The following is a 23958-nucleotide window of genomic DNA, read 5'->3' as shown; positions in this document are numbered from 1 at the left end:
TTTCTTTATCTTTTAAATATTTATGATGATTTCTTATTTTATTATATAAGTCATGTATTATCATTCTTCTTTTTGTATTCTATGATTTAAATTAATGATTTAATATGAATATCTCTTACTAATATTAAATTGTTTTGAACATTTATCATTTAAATATATTCTTTGTGAACTTTTTTATTTCTTTGTAAATTCCATTTCAGTTATGAATTTTTCTATATACAATATCTTTTTTCTTTTATTTCTATTAGATATTCTCCATTTTGTATATTTTTTTATATTTCTTTTAACTCTCTAATTCCTTCTTCTTTATTTATTTTAACTTTTTATTTATCTTTTATATTATTTTATTTTCTTATGTTTATAATTCTCAATCTGATTCTTATGACATTAATAATCATAATAATTTTGATTAATTTATAGTATCTTGCTCATATAATGATTATATGTTCATTTAATATTAATTAACATATGTCTATAGATTTGATTATACATATAATCATGTTTTGATATTTGACTTTTCTTCATTACATCATAATAAGATATGATTAATAGAATAAATAGTGATATAACAATATTTGTAATATTTTAATATACCAATATGAAGTATTTTGGATTTAATACTTCCTATCATAGTTACTCATTCTTGCATCTTTACTACATGGATTAATGAATTTCTCTTTACATTTAATGACTTCATTTGATTACCATTAATTTCATATTAATAAATAAACCAATTGCATTTCTTGTATATTCACCAGACATATTTTCTTTCAATTCGTTAAATTCTTTTATTACCCATTCAAGTACTTGTTACATCATATTTTCATCAATTCAATTTCACTTTTGATTTATTAAATGAAAAAAGTTTTTGAAAACAAAAAAAAAATATTAAAAAACTTAAAAAAAGTAAATGATAGAATTGTTGTTCTTATTCTTTCTCTTTTATTGTTACAGTGAAAAGATTGACCTTAAAAAAAATAAGCTTGATGTAGTCAAAGATAAATTAAATAATGTTGTTGATAGTACGACTGCCTACTTGTTATTAAATAATGACAAAATGATTGGTTCGTATGGAAGAAAAAAAGTAATTAATGGAAAAGTTATTCATCTAACAACAGAAGAAGAAATTCAAGGATGGAAAAATTCAAACGACCATAACGGCATTTTAGTTGTCCCAGACCATTTCCTTGATAATGTTCACTTAAATTTATTTGAACAATTAAAAATTCAAGGAGTAGTATTTTATGATTCTAATTCCACTCATTACGTTTCACAAGACTATAGATCTTCCTTTAATCCAAATGCATCAGAAATTGCGTGGAAGAAATACAGTTATCCTATAATGTTTACTCAAACAAGTGTCGTATATTTTACTCAAAATAATGGGTATTTACAAATTGAAGATGAAATGTTTGCGGATGGTGATTCAGAAGTATGTTTGAGAAGAGGAATGTGCCAGCCAATTGGTGGTCAATCATTAGTTGGTCGACTTATAGAAAATCATCTCTCTGAATCAATACTATTATCTGCACAACTTGATGGTGTTAGTATTTTTAGGGATGCAACACCAGCCCATGAACAAATTGTTTCAGGAGAAGTTACACTTCTTTCAGTATTAGAGACATTGAGACCATTAATGAAAGGAGCAAAGAAAGGAATAGACTTTGGATTTTTTGAAGGAGAGACATTTGGTAATATGGGATCAAAAAGATTTGCTTCAAGTAATGATAGTTATTCTCATATTATTCATTTTGGTCCACTTGGTATGACTGAAGGAAGGTTATTTGTTTATAGTAAAGATCAAGTACCTCAAGACATTCACAAGAGAATAATCAATAAAACAAATGAATATCCTCATTGTGCTTTAAACTCGTTTAAAAATGGTATTAAAATGTATGTTAGTGATCATGAAGAGTTATATAAAGGAAATATTGGTACGCATCAAGACTACCTTCCATATATCACTGAGTTATGTGATAATATTGAAAGTATTACTCAAGTAATTCTTCAAATTATTTTTAATAGAAGTGATATCGAAACTCTTCAGACAGAATTAGGGATTCAATATGACTGTGAAAAGTATCATCGTTTATATCATTGTTTAGCTTATGACTTAAGTTGTGATTATTTTAATGAAACTATTGGCATCATTCAAGGAGGTTCTAATTCATATTCTTCAATATATAGAGAAACAAGAATAACACCAAGAAGTAAAGCAATTCATGATTATTTAAACAGAATTGTTACAATGGGAATATGTAAAGAAAACTGTGATACTTCAGTTAAAAATGGAACAGTTACTTATTTAGGTAGTTACGGATCAGACATTGATATATCAAAAAATAAGGTTATTGGGTCTTCTGGAGATGCTTGGACTGAATCTAATTGGAATCAAATCAAATTATCATTTTACCAACCAAGAACTTTTAGTGATATTATTTTAATAACACTAGGAGTTGGATTAACTTTAATGACTATTATTGCATTCTTTACTGTGATATTTAAATTAAACCTTCTTTAATTTAAACTAAAGAATCAAGAGTTATTTATTCTTTTTCAATCATCTCAACTACAACAAGTCGATCAGCTGTAAATCTTTTTGGTTGACAACACCCAACAAAAATTTCATTGGTTAGATGTTCAGGTTGAATATAATAATCAAAAATGTTCTTTGTTATATAACAATTATTTCCTGGATTAATAAAAAATGCATTTGGAGTAGAAATAACATTTCTTTTATTTAAAGTTCCATACACAAATAATGAGGTAAAGTCTTCATGGTATTGAGGTTCAATTTTAATGATTTGATGTTGTGGGTTATTTAAAGTAAAAATAAAATGTTTCCAATCATTTTCTATTGCATTAGACATTTTTTCTTCAGCATAAGGAACAGTTTCACCAATAAATGAACCAAACACATATTCTCCTGATTGAACAATATAACAAATACAACGATGATATACAATTTTAGAATTAATTGTTTGTGCATTCATTTCATGAATATTAGAATCAAATAAAATCTCTTTAAAGTTTAATCCAGTCCATTCTTGAAGTTGAGGGATAAAAGGTTTAACAAAATCCATGAATAATTATCATTTAAAAAGTTCTTTTTTTTGTTAATTTTAGTTTTTGAAAAAAAAAATTATCTTAAAAAAGAGTAATTGATATGAACTCATTCCAAACGAGAGGTTACTTACTTATTTCAGGTGAAGAAAATTATGGTGGAACTTCTGTAGTAAGAAAGTACAAAAAAGATAAATTGTTTTATGCCATTAAAGGTTTGTAGTCATAAAGAAAATATAAATAAATTCTTTTATTTAATTTAACATAAATAGAAATCAAAGACGATTCAGATTACCCTATGGAAAAAATTGATAATGAAATTAGTATTATGCTTAATTTAAAACATCCAAATATTATTGAATTAAAAGAATGGTTTATTTCTCAAAATGAAATGAATGTATATAAATGCCTTGTAATGGAATGGTGTGAAGACTCGTTACAACATTATGTCAATAAGAATTCTTATGGATTATCTATTGATGAAATGCATTTTTTTGTATCTGATATGATGAGTGCTCTCAAATATTTAGTATTAGAGAAAAAAATACTTCACAGAGACCTTAAACTTGCAAACTTTCTTTTAAAACGGTCAAAAGAATATCCATTTCCTATTGTAAAATTATGTGACTTTGGTAGTGCAATTTCTATTACCCCTAAAATTTCAGGATCATTTTCTTCTCTTTTATTTTCTGCTCCAGAAGTTAATAAAGAAGAATATACATCCAAAATTGATATATGGTCTTTAGGATGTTGTATATATTGGATGGCTACTGGACATCCTATTTATCCAATTGATGATGTCAATGAATTTCATACCTCATTAGAGAAAGAAGAACCAATTCAATTTAATGAAATACCTGACGGTTCATTAAAATCAATGTTAACACAAATGTTAGTTTTTAATTCAGAACAAAGAATATCATGGGAAAAATTATTTAATACTTTATTTGTAGAAGAGTGTAATAAAGAGAAAATAGATGTTGAAGGGAGTAAAGAAAATTATCAAATTATTAATGAATTAGGAAAAGGGTCATTTGGAAGTGTTGTAAAAGCATGGGATAAAAGAAATCAAAAATACGTAGCAATTAAAAAAATTTATAGAAACGATATTGACAATAGTTTATTAAAACAAATGGCAATGAAAGAAATTAGAATTATGAAACTTTTTCATCATCCAAATATTTGTGCTTTCTTTGATTATTATGTAGATGTACAGTGTTATCTTGTTATGGAATATTGTGATTCAGGAGATATACAACAATTAATTGATATTAGAAGAAGACAAGGAGCTAATCCATTATTATCAAATGAAGAAATATTTTCTTTTACAAATGATATTTTAAATGGAATTAAATACCTTCATGTTGAAAAACATTTTGCACATAGAGATATTAAACCATCAAACATTCTCTTAGCACATTCTCTTATTAGTAAATATCCAGTAGTAAAAATATCTGATTTAGGACTAACAAAAAGAGATAATTATATTGACCCTTTAAGAACTAATGCAGGTACTCCTGCATATATGGCACCTGAAATTCATAATGGTAATTATACGTACCAGTCAGATCTATGGAGTATTGGGTGTGTAATTTATTATATGTGTACTGGTTCATTAATTTTCCCAAAGAATAATTTTAGATTGTTCTTTAGTGAAAAACGTTTACCTCCATTTGGATCATTAAAAGTAAAACCAAGTATTATTGATCTAATGAAACATTTAATAGTTTATGATGTCAACAAACGATGGGGATGGAAAGAAATTGAAACGTCTCCTTTTATGTATGAGTATAACGGAGAAAATGTTAAATTAATACACCAAATTGAAGAAGAAGTTCAAGTAGAAGATGACATGGTTAAAGATGGAAAAAATACTATTGAAATAGTAACAAAAATGAAAATGAATATCAAACAAATGTCAGTAGAAGAAATGATGGGTGTGTTATATACCATTGGTAAATTGTGTAATATTTCTATTGAAGAATCACCTTGTGACATCAATGTAAATGTTCATCCTATAATGACATTATTTGAGTGTACTAGAGATATAACGTTTGAGGCACTAAATATGATGGAAACTTGTCCAACAGATAAAGATTGGAAATTATTATTAAACTACTCACGAAGTATGTTTCGAGTTCTTAATAAATTACTTCCTTCAACAGAACAAAAATATATCCACCAAAGTTTGTTTTCTTTTTCTGTGTTGTTAAATATTAAAGAAATTAACACTTTCAGTTCTTCAGTTGATTGATATATCTTTAGTATTATGAAGTTAAAAAGAAAAAATGTTCATAAATTTCACCCTTATTTTAATTAATTCCTATTCTTTTTTTACTCATACCAAAATAACTTTTAAATACAAAAAAAGTTTCAAAATGAAAATAAGACAAAATTGTAATCATTTATAATTGACCACAATCAGCAATAACAACGGCTTTCTTTGGTTTATCTTGAGCACCAGTTGGGTTGTTTTCGATCATTTTAACAACATCATAACCTTCAACAACTTGACCAAAGACAACATGTTTACCATCTAACCATGGGCATGGGACAGTAGTAATAAAGAATTGAGAACCATTAGTATTTGGTCCAGCATTAGCCATAGATAACATTCCTGGTTTAGTATGTTTAACAGTGAAAGCTTCATCAGCAAATTTGGCACCATAAATTGATTTTCCTCCAGTTCCATTATGTCTAGTGAAATCACCTCCTTGAATCATGAAGTCCTTAATAACTCTGTGGAATCCACAACCCTTATAGGTAAGTCCATTACCCTTTTCACCAGTACAAAGGCATCTGAAGTTTTCAGCTGTCTTTGGGACAATATCGTTAAAGAGTTCCATAACAATTCTACCAGCTTTTTCACCTCCAATAGTAATATCAAAGAATACCTTTGGTCTTGCCATTCTATCTATATCTTTTCATTTCTTCATAGATCCTTTAATACATCTCCTCTCCGTGGCATGACGTGTTTCATTTTTGTCATTTTTAGAAAAACAAAAATCTTAAAAAGATTATCAAAAAAAAAAAAAAGATCTTAAAATAATTTTTGAAGAATTAAATTATAAAACAAAAAGAAAAAAACAAATTTTTAAACAAAATAAAAAGGAAACAATAAAAACTATATGAAATACAATACCTGAATTTGTTATTGAATATTAGTTAATATCAACTTTTACCCATCCCATTGGAGATTTCTTTGGGATAACGACAGCAAGTATTCCATCTTGATACTTAGCCTTAATTTTTTCACCATCAACATCAGTTGGGAGAGGAATTTCTCTTCTGAAAGTACCATATAGAAATTCTGTAAATTCTATTTTACCTTCAATTTGTCTAGTTCCTGTTATAACAACCCAATTATTTGCATATTTAACACTTAATGTTTTTTTATCAATACCTGGAACTTCTAACTTTAATAAATAAATGTGGTCTGCTTCAAGCAATTCACATGGTGGTTCCCAAATTTCTGGTGCCCAATGTCCAGTTCCTTTTCCATCAACAAATATTTTTTGATTGCGTTGTTGTTGAATAAATGGATTAAATGGTGTTGGTCTTAAAAGTGCTTGTGAATGCATTTCTATTTAGCTGAACTAATATATGATAACTTTAGATTAGTTCTTTTTTTATAGTGTAGTCTCTTTGACGTAATGATGAGTATCATAACGTCATTTCTTCGTAATTTAAGATCGACGTCTTCATTATGATTACGTGGATTATTCTTTCAAAATAATATATAAACGTTTTATATAACAAATGTAATTATTTTGGTTCATCTCGAGTAAATGTGAATTCTCCAAAAATGTCTTGTCTTATGCCGTTGGAATTGGAATTGTTTATTTCTTCATTAAGGTCGAATTTTTCATTAATAAACTCTTCTCCAAAGTTTGTTTTTCCGTCCTGTGACATATCTGGTTTAAATGGGGCAGGAATTTTCTTTTGATAAAGAGCATCCCAATCGAATCCATTCCACCATGGATGTGTTTTAATCTTCTCTGGAGTGCTTAAACGATCACAAATTTTCTTTTCTAACATTTTAGTTATAAAATCTTTACACACAGCAGAAACTGGAGACGTTGTTGGGAAAATTACTGGAGAATATAAAATTTTTTGATAAAGTTGTTGGATATTATCACTAATAAATGGTGCTTGCCCATGCATCATTTCATACGTCATAATTCCTACTCCCCACCAATCAATTACATTAGTATAAGGTTCTGCTAAAACAACTTCAGGAGAGAGATATTCAGGAGTGCCACAGAAAGTAGCTGTTGTTTCATTTCCAGAAACGTTTTCTTTAGACAAACCGAAGTCTGTAAGTCTAAGGTATCCATCTTCACAAATTAATACATTTTCTAATTTAACATCTCTATAAATTACATTCATTTGGTGAAGACATTCTAATGCCAAAATAACTTGACTAATATAAAATTGTGTTCTACTTTCACAGAATGATTTTTCTTGAATTAAACGATAATATAACTCTCCTCCAGGACAATAATCAATAACATAATGTAACTAAATTAATTAATAATTTCTTCTATAACTTTATTTAAAAACAAACATGAGTAGCTGATTGAAATGAATAATATAGATTCACTAAAAATGGATGTTTTACTTTTTGTAAGATATTTTTTTCAGTCATTGTATGTTCTAATTCTTCCATTTCAATAACTTTCTTTTTTTCAACCATTTTTAATGCAAACTTTTCTCCTGTTCTTTTATATTTTACTAATAATACTTTCCCAAATGCTCCTTTTCCTAATAATGTAATTATATCAAAATCATCTATACTAATTGGTTTTTCTTCTTCTTTTTCTTTTTCAATTACTGTCTCTATTTTATTTTTTGAATTTAATAATTCTTCAATCCATTCATCTCTTTCTTTTGAAGATGATGCTGAAATATTGTAAACTCTGGAAGGTGTACTTATAGAAAATATATTTGGAAAATTTTTTATTTTTAATTCTTCATTTGGAACTATACTAAATGCTAACGATAAATCAATTTCTCCCATCTTTTTCATTCTCTACATTTTTTTTTAATTCTCTTTCTCTTTTTATTCTTTTGTCTTTAATAACAAACTAATTGATCTTTATAATATGTCAGTGTGGTCCCATCTAATACAAACCAACGATGTTTCCAGTTTTTCCATCCACCACCTTGTTTTGCTAGCCATCCTTCTTTAGGCATTTAAATAAATAAATATTTTAAGTTTGGAATATCTAAAAAAATTATTTTAAGTTCAAAAGAAAAGTGTTTGAATTCATTTATCAATAAATAATAAGACCCAAATAGAACTCTTTTATGATATTTCTTTTTTTTTCAATGTTCTATTTAATAACTCTCTTATTACTTTTTTATTTCTCAATATTCCTATATTATGTTGCTCTTTTTTTTAACTTTGTTTTAAATAAACTTCTCAAATACAACTCATCTCTTAGGCTTCTTTATTTCTCGTTTTAAATTGTTTCCTATTGTTATATGAAATTATCATATTTACACAATAAGTTAAGACAAAAGACTTTTCTTTTTTTTTTTCAAAAGTAGAATAAATTAAATTTTGTATTTATTTTCAAGTAAATTCTGAACTTTATTATAATTCTCTGTCAAATTCTTTAACTAAAAAACGCAAATTGTTATTTTTATGGTTATACAAAAAATTATAAAAAAGTAAATAATTTCTATAAATATATTAATTAAAAACTATTAATTTTTATAATAAAAAACAAATATTAAAAATAGAAACAATTATCAAATTAAACAAATAATTATTTTTAATTATTAAAAATTAGATAAAGATTTTTTGGAGATACTGAATCATTTTCTTCTATTAAATGATAATTAAAATATGAAAAGAACTTATTGAAAATTATTTATTTGATACTTCAACATCAAAAGTAAAATATCCCTATCTTATTAATATTATAAAAAAATTAATACTATTAACAAACCGCTCCAGTTTGAACATTTACTACTCGTTCCATTTCAGATAATACAACATACGAAATTGCTCCATATCCAAGTGAGGATGTATTTTGATAATTGACAAATGTGTTTTCATATGGTTCTAATAATTCTTCAGCAATAGACCCATTGACAAGGTAAGGAGTATCATCTCCTTGAACATAATAATACCATGTTAATTGGTCTAAACTAATCATTGGATATCCACCTAATGTTTTACTACCAACTAACCCAAAGGGCTGCTTATCACAGGGAATGTTATGACGACTTTGACCATTTAGCCCACTGTCTTTTCTACATTTTAAATTAGTACATTGAATTAAATTACTGTCATTACAAGCAATCCACGTTCTTATTGATTTACTTGATATAGCAGGAATAACACTTTTCATAGACAACGAATCAAGGCTTTGCCATGTTTTATTACCAAAAGGACTTCGAACATAGAATGCTCCTTGAGTGAAAAATCCTGACCCATTAGTATTATCTGATTCATCAACCCCAGAAGTTGATGCTTTTCTAGAAGGGGCATCTAATTGAGTAATAAAATTATTGTCATATCCAACTGCTTCATAAAACACAGGATCAAAATAATTAACCTTTGTTGTGTTTTTTGGTTTAATTTGAACAAATGGCCCTGGATGGAAGAGTCCATCATTAGTTGATTGAAGAATAAATTCTTGTCCTCGTTTAGCTGTGAACAGTCCTTGTTTTATAACACCAACATGTGTTTCTAACAAAGCATCTCTAAATTTATTGTATGTTGATAATTTCTTTAAATTAACAATTGATATGACAATGTCATCAACTATAAATGTTTGGTTTCCATGAGAGACTTGTTCTATAAAATTGTCAAAGGTTTTGAAAGTGTTTAATAATGCTTTTCCAAGAGAATGACTCTCTCTCAACATTTGAGAGTGTGTCAAAAAATAATCATTAATAGTAGCTGCTACTACTTTGTTCCATTGATATAATGTCGGTTCATTTTCAATAGGTTGATTCATTATAAATGTCTGAGCTTTACTAACATTATTTCTTACTTCAGTTGCTATGGTTTTCAATGGGGTTTCAAAAAATACTGATGAATGTAAAGAAAGAAGAAAAACAATAATATTTATTAGAATGAGTATTGACCATACGGTCATTGTTTTTGTTCCTTCTTCCTGATCATTATCACCTCTTTGATTTTCAGAATAGTCAATAAGATTTTTTTGAGAATCATTTTCGTTTATAAGTTCTTCAGTACTTAACATTAATTCTTATTAAACAATAACAAATTATAAGTTCTTCTTTTTATGTGTAGATACATTTTTTTATTTTTTAAAACTTCTTTATATTATTGGAAAAATTAAATCAATTCCTTTGTTTTTAATTAAATTGTCCAGCATCAGCTCCTGCAGGTCGATTCTTAGCTGATCCACATCTCATTACAACATCAATTAACATTAATTGAGATGCAAGCACACTTGCTAATTGAATCATTTGTTTCTTAACTCTAATTCCATCCCAAACATCATCTATTTCTTTAAATGCTCCTGTTTCAATATCAACTCCTCCAATTTTTCCTTCTAAAATATTATCTTCTAATTCATATAATCGTTCAATAACATCATACCCACTATTTTCTATTAAAGTTTTTGGTATAATTAACATTGCATTTCCCATTACTTCAACTCCTAATTTTGCTTTTCCTTTAACATTTTTAGCAAATTCTTTTAATTCTTTCCAACATTGTAACTCAAATGCCCCTGCTCCTAAAACTATTCCTCCATCTTCCATAGCATTTTTACATGCCCTTAATCCATCTCTAATTGTATCCTTAATTTGTTCAATTTCTTGTTCATCAGACCCTCGAATAAGAATAGTACATGACTTTGGATGTTCACATTCTTCTACAAATGTATATTTCTCTTCTCCAATAACTGTCTCATATACATGTCCAGCATGTCCTAAACATTCAAATGGAATTTCATTTTCAAAACTATTTAATGCAACTCCTCCACATGCAAGAGTTAATCTTTCCATATTTCTTCTTTTAGCTCTTCTTAATCCCATAACTTTTGCAGCTGCAAGTTTATCAAGACTTGGTTGATCAATTCCTTTTTGATTCACAACAAGAAGTCCAACATCTTCTCCATATTTCTCTACTAATCTTCTCTTTAAATCAACTATCTTAGCTACTTGATCATCTGCATACTTTCTTTCATTCTTTACCATTTCTGTTCGTTGTGTTACATCAGAATAACAAACTGAACTATTCACTTCACTCTTCTCATATTCCATAGATACATTACATGTTAATACAAATACATTTCTTATATCATGAGGCATTCCTGGATGTCGAGTTCCATGGTCCATGACTAATCCTTTAATAAGTTCTGTGTTTGTTGCAAATTTATGTTTCATACTTTGGATTTCTACCATAAACAAATCAATAGTATTATTAATTTTAATAAGTTTTACTGCATCAACAATCATTTTTGATAATTGGTCTACAAAGTCTATAGTAATTTTTGTTCCAATAACACTTTTTACTGCGTGTTCAAGAACTAATTGGTCATTACAATCAATCTTCTTTACAACTTTTGGTAAATAATCAAATAAATGTTGTCTTGCTAATTCAATCCCCTCAACTAACAATCTTGGATGAATTCCTTCGCTTAAATATGGTTCACATTGTTTCATAATTTCTCCACATAACAATACAGTAGATGTAGTTCCATCTCCAACAATGTCATCTTGTGATGTAGCAGCACGTGCAATAAGATTGGCAGTTGGGTGTTGAATATGCTATAATGTAAATATATCAATACTTAAAAAAAAAGAAATCACCAAACCATTTCGTTAAGTAATACCCTTCCATCTTTGGTCAATTTAATTCCACCTGATCCACTAACTAACATCTTCAATGTTCCTTTTGGTCCTAAGTTTGTTTTTAATATTGCTTCTAACGATCTTGCTGCATGCATATTCATCATAAGAGATTGATCACGTCTACTTGCTTCACTATTTTGATTTAATATCTTCAATGCACTCATACACCCTCTGAATTAAAAGTTCACTTCGCCGTTGTTTACTATTTTTATAATATATATATTATTAAATTATTATTTTTTATTGAAGTGTTTCAGTTTTATTCTAATTCTTTTCCTTGAAAAAGAACAAATTTTATTAAAAAATGTTATTAAAACTAAGATAAAATAAATGTCTTACCTGAAGTAGATTTATAATTAATACCATGCCAATAAAAAATTAATAAAACATTTTAAAGTATAAATTAAAGATAAACGTCACAAGTTACACCAAAATGATCTGACATAAAAGGATACTTTTTGCCTCTTACAGGAAACTTATCAACACGACAATTCTTACAACTAATAACTGGATCTTCGTTTGGTCTTTTCAATTGAAAGATATAATCTAATCGTGATTTATCCATGCACTGACTCTCATATGTAATTTCTGTATCACATGGTGTTTCAGTACCATTTTCGTCAACAAATGAATCACCAAAAGTTACTGGTTGAATACCATGATTATCTCTAAGTAATAAATCTATCAATTCACCATTAGGAATAACAAAGTTTTGAAGAAATTCTGTATATTCTGGACTTTCTGTTGTTCCATCAGTTCCAGCTCTTCCATTTACATTAAAGTCTCCACAACAAATAGCTGGAAAATTATTTCCTGTTGTTTTTTCTTGTACAAATGCAGCATATTCACGAATATGAACCATTCTTCTATCTCTTGAAGGTCTAGCCTTTTCTGGGTCTAAAGTATAATCTGCTTGTGTATGAGTATCAAAAACAAGAATATATTTCTCTGGTTGTACTTCTATTTTTGCATAAAGTACACCTTTAGAAGCAACAGCATCAGCATAAATACCACGAGTATACATTCTAAACTGATTCTCTACAATAGGAAATCTACTTATAATAACTAAACCAGCATCACAAAGGAATAATGGAAACAAAGGTTTTTCTGTTTGAATTCGATACTTAAAACCAGCCTTTTTAGCTTTTTTTAATAATTTTTCTCTTCTCCAATTTAATTCCTTGAAGACTTCTTGAAAACAAATTATATCAAAATCTTTTAACCGTTCCTTACAAAACGCTTTTAATCTCGAATCTTTATGATCATGTCCAGCTGCTGATATCAACATCGGTCTAAGATACATATTATATGTCAATATTCTAATTGGCTTATCTTCAACATCTATCGCAATGGCCTCTTCTGCCATGAAAATATATATGAATCTTTTTAGTTTTGAGTTCAGTTTTCTTATGGACTTACTTCGGTAGTTGTACTCATTAAACCTTTTTTTGGAGCTCTATTTTTTTTTCATTTAAGGTATTTCTACAATTCTTTCTTCGATTCTCTTTCAAGCACACATCCATAAGACCACTAATTTTACTTTATTATCACTCCCTTCTCTTAAATTGTCACAAAAAGTTCATTTATCTATCCCAAAAATCTCTTTAAAAGAAAAACAAAGAGTAGTCAAAACGTTGTATAAAGCATAAAAAGAAAATAAAAACTAAAAAAAGGAAAAAATAAAACCCTAAAAATTGATCATCTCATAATCGAAGAGTCGCATCAACATGGGACGTTGCCTTAGAAATCATAGTATCACTTATAAAACACCAAAGGTACCATATGAAAGAGAAAGATTTGATGCTGAACTTAAACTTGTTGGTCAATTTGGATTGAAAAATAAAAAGGAAATTCAACGTGTTCACTATATGCTTGGACATATGAGAACTATTGCTAAAGTTATGTTAATGAAAGATGCTAGAGATCCAAAGAGACTTCTTGAAGGTGCAGCTCTTCTTAGAAGACTTCATAACCTTGGTATTCTTCCAAGAGACCAAAACAAGTTGGAATTTGTTCTTGCTCTTAAAGAAGAAAATCTTCTTGAAAGAAGACTTCAAACTCTCGTTTACAGAAAAGGATTTGCTAAATCCATTCACCATGCTAGAGTTCTTATTAGAGGAAAAATGATTAAAGTTGGTAAACAAGTTGTTGATGTTCCATCCTTCCTTGTTAGAGTTGAATCAGAACCACTCATTCAATTAGCTGATAATACACCATTAACCAATCCAGAAATTAATGGAAGAAGAAAGAGAAAGAACAACCATGCTGGTAAAGAAGATAATTAAATTGATTTGCTGTTATTTTGTTTTTAATTTCTCACACATCTTGTTATAGGTTAAATTTTTAATTAATTTTAAATAGAAAGAAAGTTATTTATTTTATGACTCTTTTTATGGGTTATCTAAAAAAATTTTTTTATCAATTACATGAACGGCTTTGTTATTCAAATTGACCATTCAAAAAAATATGAAAAATATAACCGAATCAAAAAGTTAATTACTTCGAGTGTCAAAGAAGAACGTTTTATGATTGATGAAAACGAAATTAAGATTTGTTATTCTAATAAGTATAATTTCATACAACACCAGTTGACAACATTGAACTTTGCTATATCCTTTGAAAATATTGATAAAATTGATCAAGATTTTACCAGTTATATGGTTATTAATATCCAAGACAAAATTGAATTTTGTTCTGATAGGTTTTCGTCATACTCATTATTATATGAAATAACAGAAGATAGTATTATTATTAGTAATTTACAATGTCCAAATACTAGTATACCAAATGAATGGTACACAGTAGATTATAAGAATAAACATATAGAAAAACATAATAAGTATGGAAAAACAATTGAACAATATTACGCTCACTTATTTGGTGAAAGAATGGAACACCCAATCCATGACTTAACAACTGCAGTCAATAAGTTAAATGAATTATTATCCAATGCAGTAAAAGAGTGTATTGACGATACTAATAACCCAATACCAATACTCTTTAGTGGTGGAATAGATAGTAGTCTTATTGCTTATTATACTCTTTTACATTGTGGAAATAGAGAAGTTGAACTATATAATGTTTCATGTTTATATGAAAATACATATGATTCACCTGATAGGCTTTGTGCTAAAGCAGTATTAGAAGACCTTAAAAAATTGTTTCCAACAAAAGTGATTCATTTTGTTGAAATAGATATCCAAAAAGAAATAGGACAAACTTTATCACAAGAACTTATTCCAATTATATATCCTAATGATACTGTTATGGATCTTTCTATTGCAACTGCAACTAGTCTAGCATTAACGCAAGAAGGGCATTGTGATACTGGAAAGAAAAAGAGGGTTGTAAGAAGAGTGTTATGTGGTCAAGGATCAGACGAACAACTAGGTGGATATGGAAGGCATAGAAATGCAAAGAAGTGGAATAAATTATCTAAAGAACTTGAAATGGATTTTTGTCGTTTGTGGAATCGAAATACAGCAAGAGATAGTCGTGTGAATGACTACTGTAATGCGATATGTTTTTACCCATTTCTTAATAGTGATCTTATCCGTTTTATACGAAATATTCCTGAAGAATTCCTTGTTAAATTGGATCTTCCTGAAAATGAAGGAAATAAGTGGATTCTTAGAGAGGTATCTCGTTCTGTTGGTATGATAGCCTGTGCTTCTTTTAAGAAGACAGCAATTCAATTTGGCACTCGAATGGCGAAATTATTGAATAATGGTAAAAAAGTAAATGGAGGAGATAGACTAAGCCAAGAATAATCTGTTATTTACAACACAAATAATGTTTTGTTAAATGAAACTGATAGGATTTAATCATAAGATAGTATATTAAAAAACAAATTATTTTTTTTTATTTTGTTATTGAGGATTAATCTTGAGAACTGAACTATCATTTGAAAAAGATGGCGTTCAACATGTTTAAAAAAAAATGTAAGCAAGATTATGTGTTGGACATAGGATATGTTCAAGGGTTAGAGGTTTTTGAAGGAAAAGAAGTTGTATTAAAATGGAAAAGAGGGAAAAAAGATACAAATAAAGGAAAGTTCAGTTCAATGAAAGTTTTGAAAGGAGTTGCATTAGCTGGAACTGACGCAGTGATTAAATTGCATTGTACATTATTTGAGAAATCAACCACAGGATTTTATGAAGAAAAATTGTTACAATTTATTGTAGAAAGTATTGAAGGAAAAAGAATTGTCAGTGGAGTAATTGATTTAGCGCAACATGCTGGATTAGATGGCAGTACTAGAGATATAGTTATTGATTTAAAAGGAAAAGGAAAAGTTAAGAAAGCACGATTATTTATAAAAATAAGTTCTACAGAAGGTATTGTCACTGGTCAATCAGAAAATACTGAAAATCTTGTATTAACTGATGATGATGAAATGAGTATGTCTTCAGGAGTTGATGGAGTTGATCCAATTCATAATGCTTTAATTCAAAAAATGAGAGAAAAAGAAGAACAAGAAGAATTAGAACTACGCCAAAAACAATTAAAAGAAAGAGATGAAAGTAAGGAATTAATTCAACAAAAAATAGAAGAAGAAGTACCAGTAACAGAATCTGTTGAGAAAAAAGAAGAAATAAAATTACATCCAATTTATAGTGAAGAACAAATTGTTATACAAGAACCAAAAGAGCCAATACAAGAAAATAAAGAGTCACAAGAAAATGATACAGAAAGAATTCAAAGTCAATTAGAATTAAAAGAAGATATAAATAAAAAAGAATTAAAAATAGAAGAAATAGCAAATAATAATGAGGTCCAACTACAAATTAATGGAAATAATAAAGAACAAGAAAATGTTACATTAACTGAAAAACAAAAAATTGAAGAATTTTTTAAAACAAAAAGAAGTTGTAAAGAAATAATTGACATATTAAAAAAATGTCAAGAACCAATAAATGTAAATGAAGTAATTAAACAATATGTTGAAGCAATTACACAAAATCTTATTCCATTATTAAATAGTTGTTTATTTTCAAAAAGAAGTATTTCAGAATATACTAATTCAGAAGTTGAACAAATAACATCAAAGATAATAATGAAAAGTATTAAAAATAATAATGAAATGATGATAGAAGAAGGATGTTCAAATGAAATGATAAAAAGAATAAATAAACAAATATTTCATAATTTGTCATATTATGTACTAGATACATTAATTCAAGTACCAGAAAATATTTGTTGTAGTAAGGGCTTTCAATTTAAATTTTTTATGACATATATGGATATGTTATCTTTAGAAGATGAATATAAAATATTTAAAGAAGAATATCAACAAATGAATCTTATTACTGATATTGCTAATGTTTTTATGCAACATCATTGTATTTCAGTAGATGAAATTTATACTCTTTTTCCAAGATTATCAAATGAAATTATTTACAAATTATTATCAAATTTTCATACTGATGATATGGATCAAGAACCTGTTAAATCTGGTTTTTTAGAATCTATTCAAACAAAATGTTCAAACGAACCAATACCAACACGTTACACATTTGTAGCAAATTAATTAAAAACAACAATTAATTGATTCTCATTAAATATTAAAAAGATGAAATTAGAATTATTTTTAATCACTTTAAATAAATATCTTTATAATTCTTTAAAGCAGATGAAGTATAGTCATGAACCAATGAATAAGGAACTGGTTTAACAAAGACTGCATATACTTCAAATTCGATTTTTGTTTCTTTTCTTTGATCTGAACGATAAGTTTTTTCAAAAGCAAATATATATTTTTGATTTCTTGTATAAAGAATTTTAAATTCATTTGATTCTCTACAGTCAATAATAAATTTCTTTAATTGAATTTCTAATTCAGGTGGATCAAATGATGGATAAAATGTTTGATTTCTAAAATGATCAATAACAATAAAATGAACCATTCCTGGATATGCTGTTCTATAATTAAAAGGATGTATCATTGACATTGAGGGTAATGTTAATTCACTTCTAAACATCATTAACACTGGATAAATTTTTTTTACTGTTTCTTTAAAATCTTGGATTAATATTTCTCCTTTTTTTAAGAACCCAATAACTAACATATTATTTGTTATCTTTTGAACAGCTAAAATCCAATCACTAGTATTTGTACTTATTTTAAATTCAACTGGGTTAATAACAAGTTGTTTGTTACAATCTTCAACACTTACTGGTGGTGCTTTAAGACCATCTGTTTTTTCTTCAAATTGAAATTCATTTCCTAAATATTCATCCTCTCTAATTTCTGAATCAGCTAAATATGTTTTAACTAATGTATTTGACCATACTGTTAAACATATATTTTCTTCTATAGAAAGTTGATTTTTCATTGAAGTAAAAGGTCTAAAATATCCACCAACAACAAGACCAAATCCATCTAATTGTTTTACTCCATCAGTAAAAGTATTAGGTAAAATGTAATTAGAAATTATATTTTTAAATGTAGGAATTAATGTTGGAACTCTTAAGTACATTGGAGTATGGTCATATAATTGATAAAAATTTTCTAATGTATTTCTACGAGTTGAAATATTTTTCATATTAACATCACTCATTCCATTTATTTGAATCATTTTACGTGATAATGTAATAAGATATTTCATTTCTGTTTCATTCTCTTTTTGTGGTGAAATAAGAATATATGTTATATCACTTTGTTCCATTGGTATAAAGTGATATAACATATTACATGTTTGTGTTTGAACAAAGAAATAAGTTTCTTCTCTAGTACTTAAATTACCAATTTGAGCAACTAATGTCTCTGGAATTCTTTTACTAACTCTTGGGTCATCAGTGAAATGGTATGAAGAACAATACGTTGTAACTCCACTATACACAATTGACTTATTATGTGTCTTCATCTCACAATTTGTGTTATTAAAAACTTTTTTTAGTTTTTTTTTAAGTTTTTTTATTGATAATTTAAAAAAATTCCTGAATAAATTGTAATATTTAGTTCGCCTCTAGTTATTTTGTTGATTTATTTTCTCTTTTTGGAAAAAGCTATTATAAAATCTTAGGGAAATTTAATTAAAAATAGAGTTTAAATTACGTATTTATAAAATCAAATAGATAAAATTAATTGGAAAAAGGAGGAAAATTAAAAAAATGTTTGTGAAATGAAAAAAAACCTTAAAATACAACTAAAATCACTCAATACCTCTTTCCAAAAAATAAAAGATAAATCAGTCAAAAAATATTGATAATTGAGTGAAAAAATGCTGTAATTTAAATTCGTAATAAAAGTGGAAAAGAATGGGAAAAGTCTTTAAAAAAGAAAAGAAGATTGAAAAAAAAATCTAGTTCATCTCAATAAAATGATATGAAGAAGATTCCAAACAAAAATTAAGAAATGATTAGTAAACTAAATTTAAATTAATGAACAAAAAAACCTTTTGGGTAAAACCCCCAAGGTTAAAGACAGCAAAAAGAAGACCAAGAATATAGGAAATTCATTATCTTTCTTCTTCTTTATTTTTTTTTTATTTAAAGAGAAAATGGAAGTAGAAACATTATAAAAGAAATCATTTAAACCATAAAAAGAACTTTTAGTTCATTAAAAGATAGATGCAGGGCAATAAAGTTAGAATTTGTTTATGTGGAACTGGAAGATTAGGATCGTTTAGAGCATCTTTATTCATTGCATCTCAAGATATTGAACTTGTTGGAGTTGTAGAACCATTTAGAGTATGTCAATCTGTATTAGATAGACCAAATATAAAAATATTTAAGTCAGTAGAAGAGATTAATATACCAATAGACGGTATTTGGATAAGCACACCAACCAAATTTCATCTTCAAACAATCAAATTAGCATCAAAAAAAGTTAAACATATTTATTGTGAAAAACCTATTGCCTCAACTCCAGAAGAAGTTAAAGAAGCTTATGAAACATGTAGAAAAAATGGAGTTAGTTTACATTGTGGTTGGATGAGAAGAAGAGATCCAGGATATCAATCAATTAAAGAATATCTTATCTCTAATAATGTTTCAATTCAAAGAGCTGAATTTCATTCTTTTGATTGGCCAATTGTACCACCAGAATTTCTTAAAACATTAGGAAATATTTTTACTGATTTAATGTGTCATGACTTTAATTTAATTATGTATTATATGAATAATACTCTTCCTAAATATATTACAGCTGTTGGAATTGATGGAGGTGCTGGTGTTTGGGATTCAGCTACTGCTTCTCTTGAATATCCAAATAATGTTGTATTAACTATTATAGCAACAAGAAATGGCAATAAAGTATATGATAACTCATTAACTGTACTTACCTCTAATTCACAAATTCTTGAATGTGGAAAAGAACCTGAAAACTTAACTGAAACATTTATGAAAAGACATGAAAAGAATTTTAAAAAAGAACTTCCATTCTTTGCTAATATTATTCGTAATAATGGTACTTCAGGAGATGTATTAAGTTGTGTTAATACTAGTATATTAATTCAAGCAGCAACAAGAAGTGCAACTCTTGGTGGAAAGAGAATTCCTTTGGTAATACCAAAACTTTAAATTACTTGTGTTCTTTTTGATTTGTATCATTTTTCTTTTCTTAATAACAATTTATTCTTATTGTTTTTATATTAAAAACAAAATTCATTCTTTTTTTATTAATGTTTTTTGTTCTATTAATGTAGATGATGTTCTGAAAAAAGGCATTTATTAATAACAAAATTAACTAACTTTTTTTACACTAACAAAAAAAGATAATACTATTTATCTTTTTTCTTTTGGTCTTTTGACTTTTTCTTTATTTAGATTAAATCTTAAAATGACGTTTTTACCAGATAAATAATTAAATATATTTTTATTTCTAATTTTAAACAAACTCTTCTTATAAAAGTAATTTATTGAGTCAAACTCAACTAATCAGTACCAATAAATAATTCAAAGTAATGTGACTTTTTTTGATTTAAAACAAAAAAATAAATACGTGGATTCATCAACCCAAAGAGGAAATATGAAACATTTAACGAACAAAAAGACTCTTTTAAAATGACATAAATTTGGATTTATGTAAAAAGGTTCTTACAAGAAGGTACTAGTGTATCAAAAATTTTTTGTCATCTCACAACTAGATTAATAGTTTTAGTTATGTTCTCAAAGGTTTCACATTTACTTATGACCAACAATGATTATGGTTATCTACCAAAAGAGACAAAAAGATTAGGTTATTATAATACACCATATGTCATTACTCAACCACATGGAGAATTTAATGAAGATTCAGCGATTATCTATTGTCATTCTATTAAAGAAACATTTGAACAATCAATAGAATCAATACATTTAATTGCTGAAATAACTAAAATGCAAGTTCTTTGTTTTGAGTATTGTGGATTTTATGAAGGAAGTACATATTCAAAAGAAGTTTTATTATGTTCTCTTCTTGATTTATATCAATACATTTTGAGAACAATAAAAACCAATCAAATTTATTTAATTGGAAATTGTGAAGGATGTTTTCCTGTGATGTTATTAGTAGAGAGTTGTAGAAAGCAGAAATTATCAATTTCAGGAGTTATATTAATGGTTTGAATATTAACTAAATAATAAAAGAAAATTTATTAATTATTTATAGAATCCTTGTGAACTTCAAACAAGTAAGTTTCATTCAACTAAATATGACGGTTGTGTTCTTTCTTCAAATATTGTTCAAATACGTGGTAAAGCAAAAAAACTTGCTAAAAAATTTCACCATTGTAAAGAAATTTTCTTTAACACAACTGAACTTAATTTATTAGAAGAAGAAACTGATAAAGTTCTTAAAAGTATTGTAGATATAATTTCAATTGAAATACCTGATATGGGAAAGAAAATGAATGAAGAAGAATTAATATTAGAAAAACCTTCAATTTATAAAGACCCTTTTGAATTAATAAATGAAATTGTTTGTGACTACGAATTATCAACTATATTATTAAATAATGGATATTTCTCTTTAGATATTATTACTTTAATGGGAGATGATGATATTAATTCTTTACAAATTAATGATAAACAAAAAATTCATTTAAAAAATGTTATTACTTCTTTACAACATACTACTTCTGATAGTGATTTGGCTCCTTCTTCTTCACTCTCTTCTTCAATTTGTTGTACTCCTTCATTACTTCCTTCTTCAGTATTACGTTCAGAATCTCATTCAAATTTACAATTTATTACAACACCTGTAAAACATAAGAGAAGGGCATTAAAAGGAAATATTTCTCCATTATTTTCTTTAAAATTACAAGATAATATAAATAATACTTTACAACCTTCCCTTATTGCTTCATCTAGTACTCCTAATTCTCCTCATTGTAATTTACAAGTAAAACCTGATTTATTAAGAAGTGAAAGTTGCCAAAAAATGTCTTCATCTCAACAATTTATTGGTAAAAACGATGGGTATATTGAGCTTATCATTCAAAATGATGAAGATGAACTTGCTTCTCATTGTAGAAGAAAAAGAGGAAAATTCTACCAATTTACAAATAATGGAACTAATGAAATTTTTACTTCAACTATGTTTTAGTTGAAGTACATTTATTTTATATGGTTGTTGTATATTTTACAATTCAAATTTAAATTTTTTTTTTGTGTTATTCGTTCCGTTTTTTAATTTATTTTGTTTTATCACTGAATATTTTTGGTATTATTGTTAAATAATGATATATATAACAAAATTATAATGTGATTATTTTTCATTTCTTTCAAAAAAATTATAAATCTTGCTTGATGAGAATTTTATTATTAACTACTTTATCTTAATACTCAATTTATTAATTTTAATTTACGTATTGCTTAAGTTTTTAGTTATATAAGGACCACACAAACAGTTTGATAAACTACTTCTATTAGTAATAAAAGTTATGCAAATGTATTTAATAATTTTCATTTTATCTTTGGAGTCAGAACCTAGTTAGTAGTAAGGTATTAATTATATCTGAAGATTTAAGAGAGGTTTTGTTATTGGTTAATTGTTTTGATTAAAAATTGATTTTATGACTCTTGTTAGCCACTTTCTATTTCATCTTCTGACAGAACCTTATTTTTAAAAAGAAATAATAATTGTTTTTTTCTCAAATAAGATCTTCATAATCTTTTTTCAAGTTTTGACTATTTACATTAATATTATTGACAATTAAGTTACTTTTTCAACCATTATTTTTGAATTAATTTGAGAATGGGCATAAGACAACTGTAATATTCCAATATGAATCATTTTAGATATGTGGTATATGATTATAAAAGATAAAAATGAGAAAAGTTTTTGTATGATTTTAGAAAAAAATAAAAAAGAACTTAAAAATTATATTATTTTTATCAATGAAAATGATTACTGTACTTCTTTTAATTATTAGTATGACAAATGCAGAAGGTATTTATTCTGAAGCAAAAAGTGAGGTAAAAAGAATGATGGCTGAAGCTATATTAAATGAAAAACCATGTAATGCACCAAAACCAACACAAAACAAAACAGTAACAGATAAATTAAGTTCAGACATTGACATGAGAGTTCTTAACGAAAAATTTAAAAACTTAAAAGTTATTGTAGAAGCTGAAAATCAAGCTACCTTAAGTATGGTATTAAAAAAGTATCGTAAATGTAAGTACCATAAAGTTGTTGTTGAAGAAAGTGCTGTTGCTCCATGTGAATCATTCCTTAATAATTATAAAAAGAATCAACCAAAATGGATTAATAAAGTAGATAAAGAAATTCTTAAAAAGTGTCCTAAAGATATACAATCATTAAATAGTACTCAAAAAGCTGAAATAGTTGATTCATTAATGAAAGATAATACTTTATTACCCAAACATTCAGTGAAAAAAATCGTTGAAAAACTTTAATTGAATTAAATTCTTTTTGTTCATGTTATATATAACATAATAAAAAAAAAGAAATTATACCTCAAACTATCTGCATCTCTGAATTACTATTTCGATGAGTTCAGCACAAAGCAAACTTGTAGAACTTTCAAATATTTATAATACTATTTTAATAAGTGAACTTGCAAAACATCTCAATATGAAAGATGAAGAAGCAGAAAAATTAGT

At 26.8% G+C, this 23958-nt stretch overlaps 16 protein-coding genes across 16 annotated transcripts, besides 24 other annotated features; 8 read left to right on the top strand and 8 right to left on the bottom strand.

Annotated features, from left to right (window-relative positions):
• Window positions 1-43: part of a microsatellite that runs on past the window's edge.
• A 179-nt stretch (window positions 44-222) lies between these two features.
• Window positions 223-360: a microsatellite.
• Window positions 361-458: 98 nt separating this feature from the next.
• Window positions 459-825: a repeat region.
• Window positions 826-846: 21 nt separating this feature from the next.
• Window positions 847-906: a sequence feature (AT_rich).
• Window positions 907-910: 4 nt separating this feature from the next.
• On the top strand, window positions 911-2521 carry EDI_106810 (uncharacterized protein; the record flags this gene model as incomplete). The annotated part of the gene is made up of 1 exon (XM_001741210.1): window positions 911-2521. One exon carries the CDS (start codon window positions 911-913, stop codon window positions 2519-2521), a length of 1611 nt encoding a protein of 536 aa, XP_001741262.1.
• Window positions 2522-2546: 25 nt separating this feature from the next.
• Window positions 2547-3083, bottom strand: EDI_106800 (uncharacterized protein; the record flags this gene model as incomplete). The annotated part of the gene is made up of 1 exon (XM_001741209.1): window positions 2547-3083. The coding sequence occupies one exon, from the start codon at window positions 3081-3083 to the stop codon at window positions 2547-2549; it is 537 nt and encodes a 178-aa protein (XP_001741261.1).
• A 1-nt stretch (window position 3084) lies between these two features.
• Window positions 3085-3155: a sequence feature (AT_rich).
• An 11-nt stretch (window positions 3156-3166) lies between these two features.
• EDI_106790 (calcium/calmodulin-dependent protein kinase type, putative) lies at window positions 3167-5317 on the top strand (the record flags this gene model as incomplete). Its single annotated transcript, XM_001741208.1, has 2 exons — window positions 3167-3278; window positions 3336-5317. 2 exons carry the CDS (start codon window positions 3167-3169, stop codon window positions 5315-5317), a joined length of 2094 nt encoding a protein of 697 aa, XP_001741260.1.
• Window positions 3295-3334: a sequence feature (AT_rich).
• Window positions 5318-5468: 151 nt separating the features above from the next.
• EDI_106780 (cyclophilin, putative) lies at window positions 5469-5972 on the bottom strand (the record flags this gene model as incomplete). The annotated part of the gene is made up of 1 exon (XM_001741207.1): window positions 5469-5972. One exon carries the CDS (start codon window positions 5970-5972, stop codon window positions 5469-5471), a length of 504 nt encoding a protein of 167 aa, XP_001741259.1.
• A 113-nt stretch (window positions 5973-6085) lies between these two features.
• Window positions 6086-6173: a sequence feature (AT_rich).
• Window positions 6174-6224: 51 nt separating this feature from the next.
• On the bottom strand, window positions 6225-6644 carry EDI_106770 (small heat shock protein C4, putative; the record flags this gene model as incomplete). Its single annotated transcript, XM_001741206.1, has 1 exon — window positions 6225-6644. The coding sequence occupies one exon, from the start codon at window positions 6642-6644 to the stop codon at window positions 6225-6227; it is 420 nt and encodes a 139-aa protein (XP_001741258.1).
• Window positions 6645-6828: 184 nt separating this feature from the next.
• Window positions 6829-8259, bottom strand: EDI_106760 (uncharacterized protein; the record flags this gene model as incomplete). The annotated part of the gene is made up of 3 exons (XM_001741205.1): window positions 6829-7584; window positions 7631-8095; window positions 8152-8259. 3 exons carry the CDS (start codon window positions 8257-8259, stop codon window positions 6829-6831), a joined length of 1329 nt encoding a protein of 442 aa, XP_001741257.1.
• Window positions 8258-8309: a sequence feature (AT_rich).
• A 414-nt stretch (window positions 8310-8723) lies between these two features.
• Window positions 8724-8860: a sequence feature (AT_rich).
• A 122-nt stretch (window positions 8861-8982) lies between these two features.
• Window positions 8983-9008: a sequence feature (AT_rich).
• A 3-nt stretch (window positions 9009-9011) lies between these two features.
• On the bottom strand, window positions 9012-10286 carry EDI_106750 (uncharacterized protein; the record flags this gene model as incomplete). The annotated part of the gene is made up of 1 exon (XM_001741204.1): window positions 9012-10286. One exon carries the CDS (start codon window positions 10284-10286, stop codon window positions 9012-9014), a length of 1275 nt encoding a protein of 424 aa, XP_001741256.1.
• Window positions 10287-10401: 115 nt separating this feature from the next.
• On the bottom strand, window positions 10402-12071 carry EDI_106740 (T-complex protein 1 subunit zeta, putative; the record flags this gene model as incomplete). Its single annotated transcript, XM_001741203.1, has 2 exons — window positions 10402-11823; window positions 11871-12071. The coding sequence occupies 2 exons, from the start codon at window positions 12069-12071 to the stop codon at window positions 10402-10404; spliced, it is 1623 nt and encodes a 540-aa protein (XP_001741255.1).
• Window positions 12072-12110: 39 nt separating this feature from the next.
• Window positions 12111-12152: a sequence feature (AT_rich).
• Window positions 12153-12196: 44 nt separating this feature from the next.
• Window positions 12197-12239: a sequence feature (AT_rich).
• Window positions 12240-12276: 37 nt separating this feature from the next.
• Window positions 12277-12315: a sequence feature (AT_rich).
• EDI_106730 (uncharacterized protein) lies at window positions 12311-13273 on the bottom strand (the record flags this gene model as incomplete). Its single annotated transcript, XM_001741202.1, has 1 exon — window positions 12311-13273. One exon carries the CDS (start codon window positions 13271-13273, stop codon window positions 12311-12313), a length of 963 nt encoding a protein of 320 aa, XP_001741254.1.
• A 361-nt stretch (window positions 13274-13634) lies between these two features.
• Window positions 13635-14192, top strand: EDI_106720 (40S ribosomal protein S9; the record flags this gene model as incomplete). The annotated part of the gene is made up of 1 exon (XM_001741201.1): window positions 13635-14192. The coding sequence occupies one exon, from the start codon at window positions 13635-13637 to the stop codon at window positions 14190-14192; it is 558 nt and encodes a 185-aa protein (XP_001741253.1).
• A 50-nt stretch (window positions 14193-14242) lies between these two features.
• Window positions 14243-14289: a sequence feature (AT_rich).
• Window positions 14290-14333: 44 nt separating this feature from the next.
• On the top strand, window positions 14334-15677 carry EDI_106710 (asparagine synthetase, putative; the record flags this gene model as incomplete). The annotated part of the gene is made up of 1 exon (XM_001741200.1): window positions 14334-15677. One exon carries the CDS (start codon window positions 14334-14336, stop codon window positions 15675-15677), a length of 1344 nt encoding a protein of 447 aa, XP_001741252.1.
• A 65-nt stretch (window positions 15678-15742) lies between these two features.
• Window positions 15743-15775: a sequence feature (AT_rich).
• Window positions 15776-15820: 45 nt separating this feature from the next.
• EDI_106700 (uncharacterized protein) lies at window positions 15821-17437 on the top strand (the record flags this gene model as incomplete). The annotated part of the gene is made up of 1 exon (XM_001741199.1): window positions 15821-17437. The coding sequence occupies one exon, from the start codon at window positions 15821-15823 to the stop codon at window positions 17435-17437; it is 1617 nt and encodes a 538-aa protein (XP_001741251.1).
• Window positions 16369-16507: a microsatellite.
• Window positions 17438-17463: 26 nt separating the features above from the next.
• Window positions 17464-17528: a sequence feature (AT_rich).
• EDI_106690 (uncharacterized protein) lies at window positions 17502-18773 on the bottom strand (the record flags this gene model as incomplete). The annotated part of the gene is made up of 1 exon (XM_001741198.1): window positions 17502-18773. The coding sequence occupies one exon, from the start codon at window positions 18771-18773 to the stop codon at window positions 17502-17504; it is 1272 nt and encodes a 423-aa protein (XP_001741250.1).
• Window positions 18774-18786: 13 nt separating this feature from the next.
• Window positions 18787-18845: a sequence feature (AT_rich).
• Window positions 18846-19382: 537 nt separating this feature from the next.
• Window positions 19383-19403: a sequence feature (AT_rich).
• A 76-nt stretch (window positions 19404-19479) lies between these two features.
• EDI_106680 (oxidoreductase, putative) lies at window positions 19480-20430 on the top strand (the record flags this gene model as incomplete). Its single annotated transcript, XM_001741197.1, has 1 exon — window positions 19480-20430. One exon carries the CDS (start codon window positions 19480-19482, stop codon window positions 20428-20430), a length of 951 nt encoding a protein of 316 aa, XP_001741249.1.
• Window positions 20431-20470: 40 nt separating this feature from the next.
• Window positions 20471-20533: a sequence feature (AT_rich).
• A 172-nt stretch (window positions 20534-20705) lies between these two features.
• Window positions 20706-20742: a sequence feature (AT_rich).
• Window positions 20743-21012: 270 nt separating this feature from the next.
• EDI_106670 (uncharacterized protein) lies at window positions 21013-22435 on the top strand (the record flags this gene model as incomplete). Its single annotated transcript, XM_001741196.1, has 2 exons — window positions 21013-21450; window positions 21500-22435. The coding sequence occupies 2 exons, from the start codon at window positions 21013-21015 to the stop codon at window positions 22433-22435; spliced, it is 1374 nt and encodes a 457-aa protein (XP_001741248.1).
• Window positions 21456-21498: a sequence feature (AT_rich).
• A 118-nt stretch (window positions 22436-22553) lies between the features above and the next one.
• Window positions 22554-22630: a sequence feature (AT_rich).
• Window positions 22631-23187: 557 nt separating this feature from the next.
• Window positions 23188-23227: a sequence feature (AT_rich).
• Window positions 23228-23229: 2 nt separating this feature from the next.
• Window positions 23230-23751, top strand: EDI_106660 (uncharacterized protein; the record flags this gene model as incomplete). Its single annotated transcript, XM_001741195.1, has 1 exon — window positions 23230-23751. The coding sequence occupies one exon, from the start codon at window positions 23230-23232 to the stop codon at window positions 23749-23751; it is 522 nt and encodes a 173-aa protein (XP_001741247.1).
• Between the last annotated feature and the right edge of the window lie 207 nt (window positions 23752-23958).

The sequence above is a fragment of the Entamoeba dispar genome, genomic scaffold (genome assembly GCF_000209125.1).
Source record: "Entamoeba dispar SAW760 scf_1105229463655 genomic scaffold, whole genome shotgun sequence".
NCBI classification, from domain to species: domain Eukaryota; phylum Evosea; order Mastigamoebida; family Endamoebidae; genus Entamoeba; species Entamoeba dispar.
This window is presented reverse-complemented; position numbering and strand designations above follow the sequence as displayed.